General features: G+C 40.1%; 1 protein-coding gene across 13 annotated transcripts in view; it reads left to right on the forward strand.

Annotated features, from left to right (window-relative positions):
* LOC133387928 (hornerin-like) overlaps window positions 1-5,477 on the forward strand; it is a 107,432-nt gene extending 101,955 nt beyond the window's left edge. For all 13 annotated transcript variants that reach the window (XM_061633792.1, XM_061633791.1, XM_061633798.1 and 10 more), the window contains 3 exons: window positions 232-267; window positions 567-599; window positions 3,600-5,477. In XM_061633792.1, the coding sequence (XP_061489776.1) occupies window positions 232-267; window positions 567-599; window positions 3,600-3,683 (153 nt within the window). In that variant the 3' untranslated portion in view covers window positions 3,684-5,477. The remainder of the gene's footprint in view (window positions 1-231; window positions 268-566; window positions 600-3,599) is intronic.
* Window positions 5,478-12,420: the final 6,943 nt, after the last annotated feature.

The raw sequence follows: 12,420 nt of genomic DNA on the forward strand, positions 1-12,420 counted from the left end.
AAAATCATAAACAGTATTTACACTTTGATGCTAAGCACACTTGGAAGCAAGGCTGTAACCCTATATCTGCTTATCTGAGGACTGAGAGTAACCCCCATTGAATCCAGCCCCACTGAATACTTCCGAGTATTTATGTATAGGATTGCACTGTAATGTCAGTTGAAATTAATGGCCAAGGAGGATCAATATAGTGCAAGTTTTCTAGAAATAATGGGTTTCTCATTGTTATAGGGTTCATCATATGGAAGTGGACGATATGGTTCCAAGGTAAGCAACCTTTCTACAGCTTTTAATCTTGGTTTGGGCAGCAATTCTAATAGTATATATGAGTTAATGGGCAGGGTTGACTTTGAAAGCAGAATGGTGAAATACTGGGCTCTGGTATGTTCCGATCTTGATCCAAATGCTAGGCAATCCTAGATCTCACCATGCATGCACAGGAAGGCCTCTGCATGCACAGTGAGGCCTAACAAAACCTGGAGTCTTCAGGCCATGTGAAGCCTTATTATGAATGTATAGAAGCGGAGTTGCTGAAATAATTTGCATCTGATTTTTTCTTCCTTCAGGATTTTCAAGACTACAAGCAGTTTCATACTTCTGTAAGTACACTCTTCTCAAAACATTAACCACCACCACACCTTCCTTCAACAACGGCCATTTTCACAAGTAATCCTGTGAACAATATTGTACATTCCTGGCCCGCCAATACTGAGTCAGTGGCATGGATTAGAATGCAGTGATCTTCTTGTGCCACTTCTGGCTTACTGCCATTGTTGTTCTTTCTTCTTCTAACAAGTGATGCACTGGAGACTGAGGTGGCAGACACCTGTTTCTTTTCATGTGTCCAGCCAATTTACATGTAGACGTGTGGAATAGGGTCTTTAAAAAGAGTGCAGGAAGGGAGTGGACCCTCTTCTCTCCCACACCATCTTGCTCTAGGCACTTTTCTCCATTCCCAGTTTACTTCTGGTATTAGAATGGGGCAGGGAGATAATTGCCTGGAGCAACTGACTGAAAAGAGGTAATGCAGGAAAGGGGGAAGGTTCAGCATCCCTCTCCTGCACGCTCCTTTTACTGTTACAGTAAGGCATTTCACATCCCGTTTTCAGAGCTTGGAAGATTACTTTTAAAAAGGAATAAATTACAATTACTGTTAAATGGCCCCAAAAAGGAATAAATTACCATTACAATTGTTCTGAAAGTAATTGATTACCACTACTCAAAAGTAATCACTACAATTACAATTATTTTTGTTAAAAAAACAGAATGCCCTACAAGGTGCTGGCCTTGGCTGCTGCACACCTAAGTAGCCTAAAACAATATTAAAAATAAACACACACATGCAGAAAGAGTTGAAGAATAAATGTTTTAATCCATAAAATATTCTCTCTCTCAGCCAGCAAGTGTTGTCTCTCTCACTCAACCACCTCCTGGACCCTGCCCTGACACCAACTAAGGCACACCCACCCAAGCAAACATTTTCCCCTGGGGTGCAAAAAAGTTAAAACACTGCAAATACAGCAAAATAGCCAGGAGAGCTGCAGAGGCTGTTTCACGCAACAAGTGCAAGCGCAGTATTAACACACACGTGTTGTCATCTCTCACCTCCGCAGTTCTTCATCTCCATTCCACTGCTGCTTCCTTCATCCACATCCTTGCCCTCCGGCTCCTTTCTCCTTTCACTCTGTACTTCACCACCACTGTCCATTTTAACAATTTTTTCTCTCCACCCATCTCACTCTCCACCTGCTCCCTCATCACCTTCTGAATACCCACAGAACACAAGGGAAGAGTGACGCTGCACAGAAGCCCAGATTGAAGCACATGATTTTCATCCACAAATCAAAAAAGCAGAAGACTTCTCCGGCTCCCTCCCCCAGTAATGCCCAAAAGTAATGCTGGAAACATTAATTACTCCTCAAAAGTAATAAAATTATTCCTCATTCTGTTACAATCAAAATGTAAAGAAATTAACCACTTGTTCCTCAAAAAAATAATAAATTACAAGTAATTCGTTTTTCCTAACTAATTACTTCCAACCTCTGCCAGTTTTATATTTAAATGAAACAGACATGCAAATGAAGGTCCCATATAAGTTTTGCCTAAAAGAGTTCATAGCATAATTTGTGAAACAACAGTCCTATGGATATTGTGCATTTGGACTTTCACCAAAGACTCCTATGTCATGGGATCAAAGGACAGGTTATCTTACGCATCAGTAAATTGCTACAGAGAATAGGAATAAACTGACAGTTTTGTTAATGAAGGAATGTAAACAGTTATCCTAAAGATTGATGCTGTTTAATGTCAGGCAGCAGAATGCAGTAGGAGAGTGGATTGTACCCCTGCATTCTCTCACCGACAGTCTGAAGTGATACAGTTCATTCTACCACCTCGCATTCTCACTTTTCAGGTGTTTCTTGAAGACTTGTTTGTTTTTGTTTTATTTGCCAATTTTACAATAAGAAAAAATAAAAAATGGATTGAAATAAAATAAATAAAAATATTGAAGGTTCAAAAATGAGTATTGTTACTAATAACAATAAACCACCATCAGTTTACATTACAAATACATCTTTTTAATGCATCTTGAATTAAGCATATAAATTAATATAAGCCCGCCATATGTCCAAATAGGTATCCACTTGAAACTGACATCTATGTGAAGTATGTTCAGATATAGCCAGGGTAGTGTGGTCTTTCATCCATTGTGTAAAATACTTTTTTGTGCTGACAGGTCTGGGCAGCTGTTGAAATTTTTAGTAGTCAGTCATTTTAATGACTGCTTACCTGTCCTGATGTTTTGCAAGAGGGCAGCATATAAATACTATTAAAAATAAGCATGCCAAAATAATCTGCAGTCAGGGGTGAAAAGGTTGCCAAGTTTGTAGATGACACATTGTAGATTATTTGTAATTATGCATACTGAAGCAGATTATGAAACATAACAAATGGAGTTCTCCAAAGTGGGGAATGGGTAAAAAAAGGGCAAACAAGATTCAATGTGAGAAGGGGTGAAGGAACTCGCATTGGGGCAAATGTGCAATGATAGGATCTGGCTGTGACTACCCAGCAGAGATGTTGGGGTTGCAGTGAATAGCTTACTTTAACATCAATTCAGGGTGTACCAGTGGTGCAAAATGCAGATTTTATGTTGGAAATCACTGGGAAAAGGATTGAAAATAAAATGACAAATATCATTAGCCCATTATATAAATCTTTTGTGTAGCTGCATTAGAAATACTGTGTGCTATGCTGGATTGCTCCATGTCAAATATGATTATTGCAGAGCTAGAAAAGGGACAGAAGACTACTACCAAAATTATCAAGCAGTGGAAGCACTTTCCTATGAGGATAGGTTAAGGCTGCATTCTTATATCCACCGACCTGAGAGTAAGCTCCACTGACCTTAATTCAGAGAAGGCATGATTATGCTGTAAAGCATTCTGGAGCTTTTTTGTTTAGGAAAAATGTGACTGAGGTTGGGCAGAGGGCTGAAAGAGGTATATAAAACTCTGTAGAAAGGAGGTAATGTTTTCACCCTCTCACAATATTGGAAGGTGTTTCTAGAGTAATAAAATAACTTTGTTCTTTTCTAGAATGCACCTGGGAAACAGCCCATCTTCAGCCTTATACTTTTCAGTGTTCTAAGTGTCTTTGCTGTTTTCTTCCATCATATCTAAATGGATGATACAAACTTCTGAAGTCATACCAACAAAGTGGATTGTCTTCTTCATCAGAATGCTATTTTTATACAAAACAATTGAGTCAAATTTATGGATTGACAAAACATTTATTCCTCCCCCTCCCCACCCCTGGTTAGTACCCCAATATGTCATGTCACTGATGGTTATCTTTTTATTTTAGTAGAGTGCTTCATATGCTTCATATGAAATAGGTTTAGTAATTGCAAGAAATATGAAGTTTTATTTGCTTCTTGATATGTAGTTAATTCTTCATCTACATTTGCTCTAAATAGGAACCTGATCATTCTAAAGAATTTACTTAGGCCCATTATTATCAAAGAGAATAAATGCATTTAAAACTGCTGGATTAAGCATAGTGATACGTCCAACATACTGAATGTATATAATGGTAATAATCCAAGCATTTGGCAATACACTTTAATTTTCAGAAAGTGACCTAGATACCAGGAATAATTATCCTGAGTTAATTTATAGTAACTAGGCTAGAGCTGAATACAAAGATTACAAAAGAGAAATTACTCTTACAATGAATCTCAACTTCTGTCTTCACCATAAGCACAATTATGTTAGGCCCTTATGATAATTATAACAGAATAAAAATCAACTATATTGAATTCCAAATAAATACAGGAATTTAAATAATCAGGAATCCCTCACAAGTTTGAGCATTCCTGCATTCACATTAATAGGCATAACTTCTAGGCTTTTGATAGTGTTTGTGAGCTAGTATTCAATGCAGAAATTAAATTCTACAATATTCCTGTGAATCACCTTCTGCCTAATTTGCCCTCTGAAGGCCACCAAAAATGGCCACAGTTATATGGAGCAAAACTTGATTCATTCTTTTCTGCTCAGAGCTAGCAACCGCAGCTGCTCCAGCCTTTTGGTGGAGCCCTCTCTCTTAGCTAGAGCTACAGACAGTCCTCAGGTGTGGCATAGCACCACCCTCACATCAAGGGGTCAGGAGACTGCTCAGGCTCCCTTAGGTCCTAGTTTACCACGAATCTCCACCTAGCTCCAGTGGATCAAATCCAACCCCTCCAAAGTTACCAGCTGCCATTTACCTTACAACTTGGTTATAGTTTTTTTTATATTTATTTTTTTTAATCAGCCCCATCCAGTCTGTATTTAAAGGGACTTGCCTTTCAAAGGCTCTCAGCTGGGATGAGAGCATGCATTTTGAGGAGGCTGGTCCAAAAACACAAATGTTAGTGTTTTTTAAAGAAACACAAAAACTTCTCTTGTGTAGCTTTCCCAGAACACATTCCCAGAGAGAAATGTGGTATTATTGCATATATTTGTGCAGTACCAAGTACACTGGTGATTATCTAAATTATATATGTTTATTACATTGCCTCTGACATGTAACCACTAATACGACCATTTTTTTCTGTAATAGTGTGGCTTGTGTTTGCATAAAACTATTTTAAACATAATTTCAAAAATTCAAGACCACATTCTGCTCATCTTTAGTGTAATATTTCCTAAAAGCTTATAAACAGTAAATGGGTCTGTTGTTTAAATAGGATTAGGACAGCGCAACAATATCCATAACTCAGTTAAGCCAGAATACTTGCAGTTAAATCAGCGTGGTTATTAAGCACCTTCAGTATATCTGGATTATGGATTCAGTAGTGCTTGAAGTGGGATGGAATGCGATAGGAGGAATGCCATCTTTTTCAAGTGGACGTGACTGAGTCGGCCTAACCACCCTACTTACTTTTTTATCTCACTTCATGTATTTCAGACTATAAAAGTATGAAAAAAGAATGTCTTGTTTCAGTATTATTCCTAGCACACAAATCAGAATTCAATAAACATGAAAGAGTACTATATTGATATTAAAATCCTTATTGTAATATCCATAAAGCAGAAGCTAAAAAGTATAATCCTGAGGATTCAGGTTGAATCATCAATGGAACAGGCTGTGAATCTTCAATTCCTAAATATGTTTCCTCAAAAATAATTAAAAGTTTAACTCTTAGGGAAGTGTTCTTACTATCACAGCCTTACTGTGATATCCAAGTAAGTCATACTCAAAGTAAACCCACTGAAATTAACATACTCAGGTCCATTGATTTCAGTGTGTTTACTCAGAGAATGACTCATGTTGGCTATCACCCTTAATGTTTTGTTGTTCCTGTTCCTTTCCAGGTTGCATGCTCATCACTGTTCTATATTGCTTGTGGCAAAACACCTTTTTACTTGAATGAGGATTTTCGGAGTCCATCAATCAGTTTTATATTCAAAAGAGATGGATAGATACAGGTTTAAAACGTCTTTAAGATGTGATATATTTTGGATAAGTATTACATTGCTCTAATAAGTTTATTATTGGTTTCATACAAATTGCAATTGTATGTGTCATACAATTTGTAATTTGCAATTACGATGTAATTTTTTGTTCTTATATTTTCACCAACAGTTTTTGAGACAATAGCGATGAAGCCAATTTATGTAAGTTTTATAAAGTACCCTACTAGCTAACATTGTTTGGGCATCATATTTATTAGTAGTACTTATAGCCCACCTTTCACCAAATGGTCCCAAGGTGGGTTACAAAAATATTACAATCAAAATAAGTACAATGTACATTAAAATAACAAAATTAAGTCACAAAAACAACCAGTATCAAAATAACAAAACAGCAGTGCAGAACAGCAAAGCTGGAGGACAGAAGACATCCACTCATCCAAAGGTCTAGCAAACAGGTAGAAGTGCATCGTGACCAATAGTTGAAAAGCACAGTGATGGTGCAAAACACACCTCAGAAGGGAGGTCATTCCACAATCTGGGGCCAGCATAGAGAAGGCTTCCCATGTGCTGCCACTCTTCGAACCGCAGAGGGTGGTAGAACTACCAGCAGGGCTTCTACTCTTGATCTTGGCACCTGAGCAGGTGTGCACTCCTTCATATTCTTGGGGCCCAGTCATTTAGGGCTGTATATGTCAATGTTAACGCCTTAAATTGTGCTTGGTAGTGAACAGGCAACCAGTGCGGATCTGTCAAGCTTAATATGTGTCCAACCAGAGACACCCACCAGTTGCCTCGCTATTGCATTCTACCCTAGTTGCAGCTTCCAAACTGTCTTCAATGGTTATCGCATACAGAGTACACTGCAATTGTCAAGTATGGAAGTTACCAGAACATGCATCACTGTAGCCAAGCTATCCCTATCAAGGAAGGGCTGTAGCTGTTGAAACAGCTGTAGCTGGAAATAGGGACTCCTAGCCACTGAAGCAACCTGGACCTCAAGCAACTTAGATGGATCAAGGACTACTCCCATGTTATATGGTTCTAATATTTCATTATTTAGGTATTTTAGGATGCTAATGTTTATTTTCCAACCCTTTCCACCCATCCTGTATTTTTTTTCTCATGCCAGTAGATATTAGACTCTTAGACAGACTCTACCTCAGGGGTTCCCAAACTGGCCTGTGAGCCACTGGTCCATGATTCATTCAGGTAGTCCATGGTGTGCATGTAAAAATACAATTAAAATCATACAGCATCTAGCACAGCACACTGCAACTACTACAAGAGGCAGAAAAATCATTAAGTGCTCTGCCAAGACCCCCAGCAATTTTCAAGTGACTCGTGGGGAAAAAAGTATGGGAACCACTGCTCTACTCATGTTATGGATGTAAATCTTGAAAGATGGGATGGGGTAGTAAAGAATAAGTGAACATGTATCAAAGATATCCCTTTGCCAGAAGGAACCATTTTATGGTTATCAGGCTGAACCTGTTGTTTTTGTGTAGACAACACAGAATACATACATGTATATGGCAGAAATGCAGCAGGGGAAAAGGTTTAAATAATTGCTCAGATAAGCCCATGCTGAACTTTTTCTACTATAAAAATACAAATTCAAATATCAGCAAATCTGAGGTTTAAAATCCCATTAGGGAAGTTGGTAGTCAGGCTAGTTTTATGCCAAGGAACATGACATTTAAAAATGTACAGATGACTGGCCTCAGTATAGCTTCCATTGCTGAAAGCACTTATCAGCACCATACAAAAAACTTTACATTTTCTCCAGTACATTAAAAAAAGAGGAAAACAACATGTTGTGGTCTTAACATCACTTTTACACAGAATCCTGTTCCAAATGACTGACAAAGCAGAAAAACAAACAGGACCAGATGCAAGTGAGGATGATGCCTTGAAAAAAGCTATCTTGAATGTTTCATTGGAAAGTTAAGATATAAACTTTTTTAATAAAAACAAGTTTAAAAATTGTACCACTGTGCAAAAAATGCACTGAAATTATTTCACCATCAGCTTAAGCCGGTGCAGCTTCACTGTGCATTGCATGAATAAGGTGTGGGCAGACAGAAGGCATGGTGGCAAGGGAAGAAGAAAGCGGCAACAATAAACTCAGACCCTTCCACATGGACAAGGGCAGTGATTCCTCCTGCACTGTTGCAATATAGTGAGCACAAAGCATAAACAATGTCATTTATTGTTGTTGAAAGTATGCAAATGTTCACGTAATCAATTTTCATGTAGAAGAAAAAGAGAGCTAATGTTCAGTGTTAAAGAGAACATACTTATTTAATAATAAAACATTGTATGACCCTGCAGATAAATAGGATTTTCTTTGGCCTATTTCCATAAGTACCCCACCAACCATGAATGGCAACCCACCAGGTGCTTCATAAATTTATTTTTGCTACCTTGCCGGAAAATGCAAAAGCAAGGGGTGGGAGTATTCTTGAGCTGAAGTGCTAGGTCAAACGCTGTGTATGCCTGGAACAGGGAAGAGCTGAATATATCTAAACAGATAAAAAAATGTGTGAGTGTGTCCATTCTGATGCCATTATGCTTTTGGATGCGGCAGCACACACTATGTGCCTGAGGGGTTTAAAACAACAAAATACATTTTTGGTTGCAACTGTGTGAGTAATTTCCTAACATAGCTGATATTTTTTCTTGTAAAACAACTCATAATGTGTAAACAAGTCTGTCCAACTTGGGTAGTCTTATGTTGCCAAACTGGCTTTTCCTGTAAATTATTCACCGTTTCATATTAGTTGTGCATAGGACATATGGGTGTGTAAGTCAGAATCAACTTGAAGGCAGTACATTTACATTTCAGTGTACTCTCTTAGAATGCTATGAAACATCTCTTCCTGAAACAAAATTTCTGACTGCTTCCTAAACACATTTCCCCTGCAGAATACTTAAAGTGGCAGGTGTAATAAGTTAAAAGTGAGGATGTTGAGGATGACACAGTCACTATCAGAAAATCTAGTATTATGTCCTTGGTTTGACTGTATGCACAGAATGTGAGATTGTGCTGTGTGTCTTTATCACAGCCCATATACTTATTTATTACTAGGTATACATTCAGGCAGCTTTTACAAACAATACAAAGGTCCTCTTCTCATGTTACACTGGTGGTGTCGGAGTTCCTGCAGTGGGACTTCCTTCTTATGTCACCAGGATAACATGATGCCCTCTTAGGAAATCTAAAACTGCTTATCTGTGAAGTATTCTATGTAACTGTCTTTGTATATAGGGTCCTGAGATGCTGCGCTTACCAGGGATCCGTATCTTTAGGAGGATGCCATATTGTCAGGCAGCTGCTGCATATCTACTTACAGCAGCCACGTGGAATACTAAACAAGGTTCCCCACCCCACCCAGCATCCCACAATAATTTTCTCAGTTGTTCAGGTGCAGCAACACTGGCATGTGAAGGCCATAAGCCCTGGGACTTCGGACATTAGCCAAGCAGCACAGGAATGTGCCACAGTGAATTACCTCCCACACCCCAGAGGTAGTAGGATCAACCACTCTGACTTCTTATCCCATACCACAAAGCTAACTTAATTAACTGTAAAATCCTATGCTTCTCTTCTCAGAAGTAGTCCAGCTGTGTTTTATGCCCTATTTGTTATTAACATGACAGTTATATGCAGGGCTGCATTATGACTTTCGTGGGCCCTAGGCACTTTTGCCTTTGCGGCTCCTCCCACCACAATAATAATATCAATATTAAAAATTATTTTTCATATAACTTTAAATACTTCAACATTTTATTTTTTTTCTGTTTTAGGCAAAATTTAATAGATTTTCATGGGCCCTAAAAATTTCATTTTTTTTCTGATGTGAGAAAAAAATTAAAAGATTTTATTCGACCCTAAAAGTTCATTTTTTTTCTTCTGATTTGAAAAGAAATTAAAACATTTTCATGGGCCCCTAAAACTATCGTGGGCCCTAGGCACTGTGCCTACTGTGCCTAATGGATAAGTCGGCCCTGGTTATATACTGCCCCTAAGCAGAGTTCTCTGGTGGCTTACAGTGAATGTTAGAACACCATCCTATAAAACTGGTTTCCAGCATAAAAACAGATAAGGCAACAGAGAGTATCAGTTATAAAGAACAACACTCCAGTACCAGGGCAGATCTTAACAACTTTTAAAACTCTGCAAAACTTTAAAATCCCTGTTTACAGCCTTTGACAGAATTAAAAAAAAAAAACCACCTTCACCCATCTGGCACCAAAACTGTAAAATGGTTCTAGGCAAGCCTGTCTTGGGAGGGCATTCCATAACCGGGAAAGCATTATCTCCCTGCTAGCCACTCACTGCACCACACTTGGCAGGGGCACCCAGAGAAGAGGCTCCAATGATGACCTCAGGCTCTATGTGGGTTTATGTGGGAGAAGGCCATCCTTTGTATAACCTGGCCACAAGCTCTTTAGCACTTTAAAAGTTCAGGTCAATAGTTTGAATTGGGATGACTGCCTCTTCTGAAATTATAGCAATGCTATCTCTGTTCAGGTAAAGTTGCAGGTGGTTTATCGGCCTAAGGCTAAACTATAAAAGGCAATCTGACCCACACAGGCCAGTTGTGTCTGCAATGATAGTGATGGATTAATGAGTCCTCCCTTCCTGGCTGCAAACCTGGTCCTTCAGGGGGCATGCAATCCCCTCCAGAACAGATTGGGCACACATAGGAAGACAAAGGAGCAGCCTGAGCATAATGAAAAGCCAGGCTGAACACATACTCTGAAATGTTGCCTATGGGACACAAAGTCAGCACTCCTGTAGTATGCCTATTGTTTACAACTTCATCTTTAGCTCTCTCTGCTCCTCTTGATTGCTTGTTAAACTGGAAAAATAAGTATCTAATTTAGAAGTAACTGACAGGAAGGCTCCAAGTTATCTTCCTTTTTGCCTTCCTTTTGTTAGATCGTAGAGGATAGGGCCTTTAACCAAGCCTATCATTGTTTCATTGAGGTATATACACATTCTGAGTTTTGATAAGACCTGAAAATGGTGCTCAGGGCCAGCCGCAGACATGCTGGGGCCCTTGGGCACAAGCCTGCCCCAGGACCCGGTGCTCCCCTTCAGCAATTTGCGGCAGGATCACTGCTGCGGATCACACGGTGGGAGCTGTGGAGCCCCTGCCATTCCCTTGCTTCAACCTACCTTTCTCAGCTGTCGTGTGGTTGCATGTGCAGTGCTGCCCTTAACCAAGATGTCAGCCGAGGTTTCCCTAAGGGGCTGAAGCCTTTGCTGCCATCTTGGCTCATGGCAGGAATGCACGCAAATAGCACGCATGCGTGCCATCAGCCAAGATGGCGGCAGAGGCTTCAGCCCGTTAGGGAAACTCGGCCACCATCTTGGTTAAGGCAGGCAGTGCTGCACACGCAACCGCACAACAACCAAGAAAGGTAGGTTGAAGCAAGGGAATGGCAGGGGCTCCGGAGCTCTTGCTGTGCAGTCCACAGCAGTGGTCCTGCTGCAAATCGCATTAAGGAAGTGGATGGGCCCCTCAGGGGCCCCTGTAGCTCCAGGGGCCCTTGCACAGAGCCCCACCTGGCCGCCCTTTGGAGACGGCCCTGATGGTGCTACCCTTTAACTCCATAAAGTGCCTGTTTTGGAATGCGCTCATATTCCAATGTCAAAAGATTCCAAAACGAGTGCCAGGGTTACATGTGAGAACTATAGGCTTGCATGCAAACTATACACTTTCAAACAAAAAAAAGAGAATCCTAATCAGGAACCCTCGCCTACTTTTCATAGCATGGTCTTGGGGGTACCCACCCCACAAACTGCTCTGGGCTAGGACAAATCATATGCCCCAGGGAAGGGGAGGGTGTCCTCTATGAGATGCTAGTGCGTCCCACCTGGCCAAGGGCATCTGCTGGGCGCAGGGCACGGATAAGGGCATCTACGAACAACCAAAATGGACAAAAGGAGGCAGAATAAAAAAAGATCCATCTTTAGAGCTCAATATTCTTAACCAGGACCTCTTTTCACCGCCCTGGAACACCTGCCTCTCACTGTTTCATTCTCTCATCTGTCTGTATCAGCCCTCCCCAACCTGGTGCCCTCCAGCTTATACCACAATAAATCTATTTGTCTGTGGAATGTCTCAAGAATATGTACTGTATTTGTACGGATTAATGAAGTGCTAGTGAATGAGGTAGACCTGTCTTCTGCTACCACACTGAAGTTGGTTCCTAGTTCCCAGTTCCTTATTTGTTTGAAAGTTCAAAACACATGTTCAGAGACATGTTAACTCTGGCTTGAAGTTGCTGTAGCTGTCAATTTTTCTTCTCTTTTAGTGTTTTGAACTTTCAAGCAAATAACTGGGGACTAGGAACCAATCAGTGTAGTTCTTCTGCTCACTCTGTGGACCCAATATTTTCCCTTGGGGTTTTGCCCTTTTCCTCAACCTCTCTTTCAGTTCCCTGT

This window comes from Rhineura floridana, chromosome 6 (assembly GCF_030035675.1).
Source record: "Rhineura floridana isolate rRhiFlo1 chromosome 6, rRhiFlo1.hap2, whole genome shotgun sequence".
In the NCBI taxonomy this organism is placed as follows: Eukaryota; Metazoa; Chordata; class Lepidosauria; order Squamata; family Rhineuridae; genus Rhineura; species Rhineura floridana.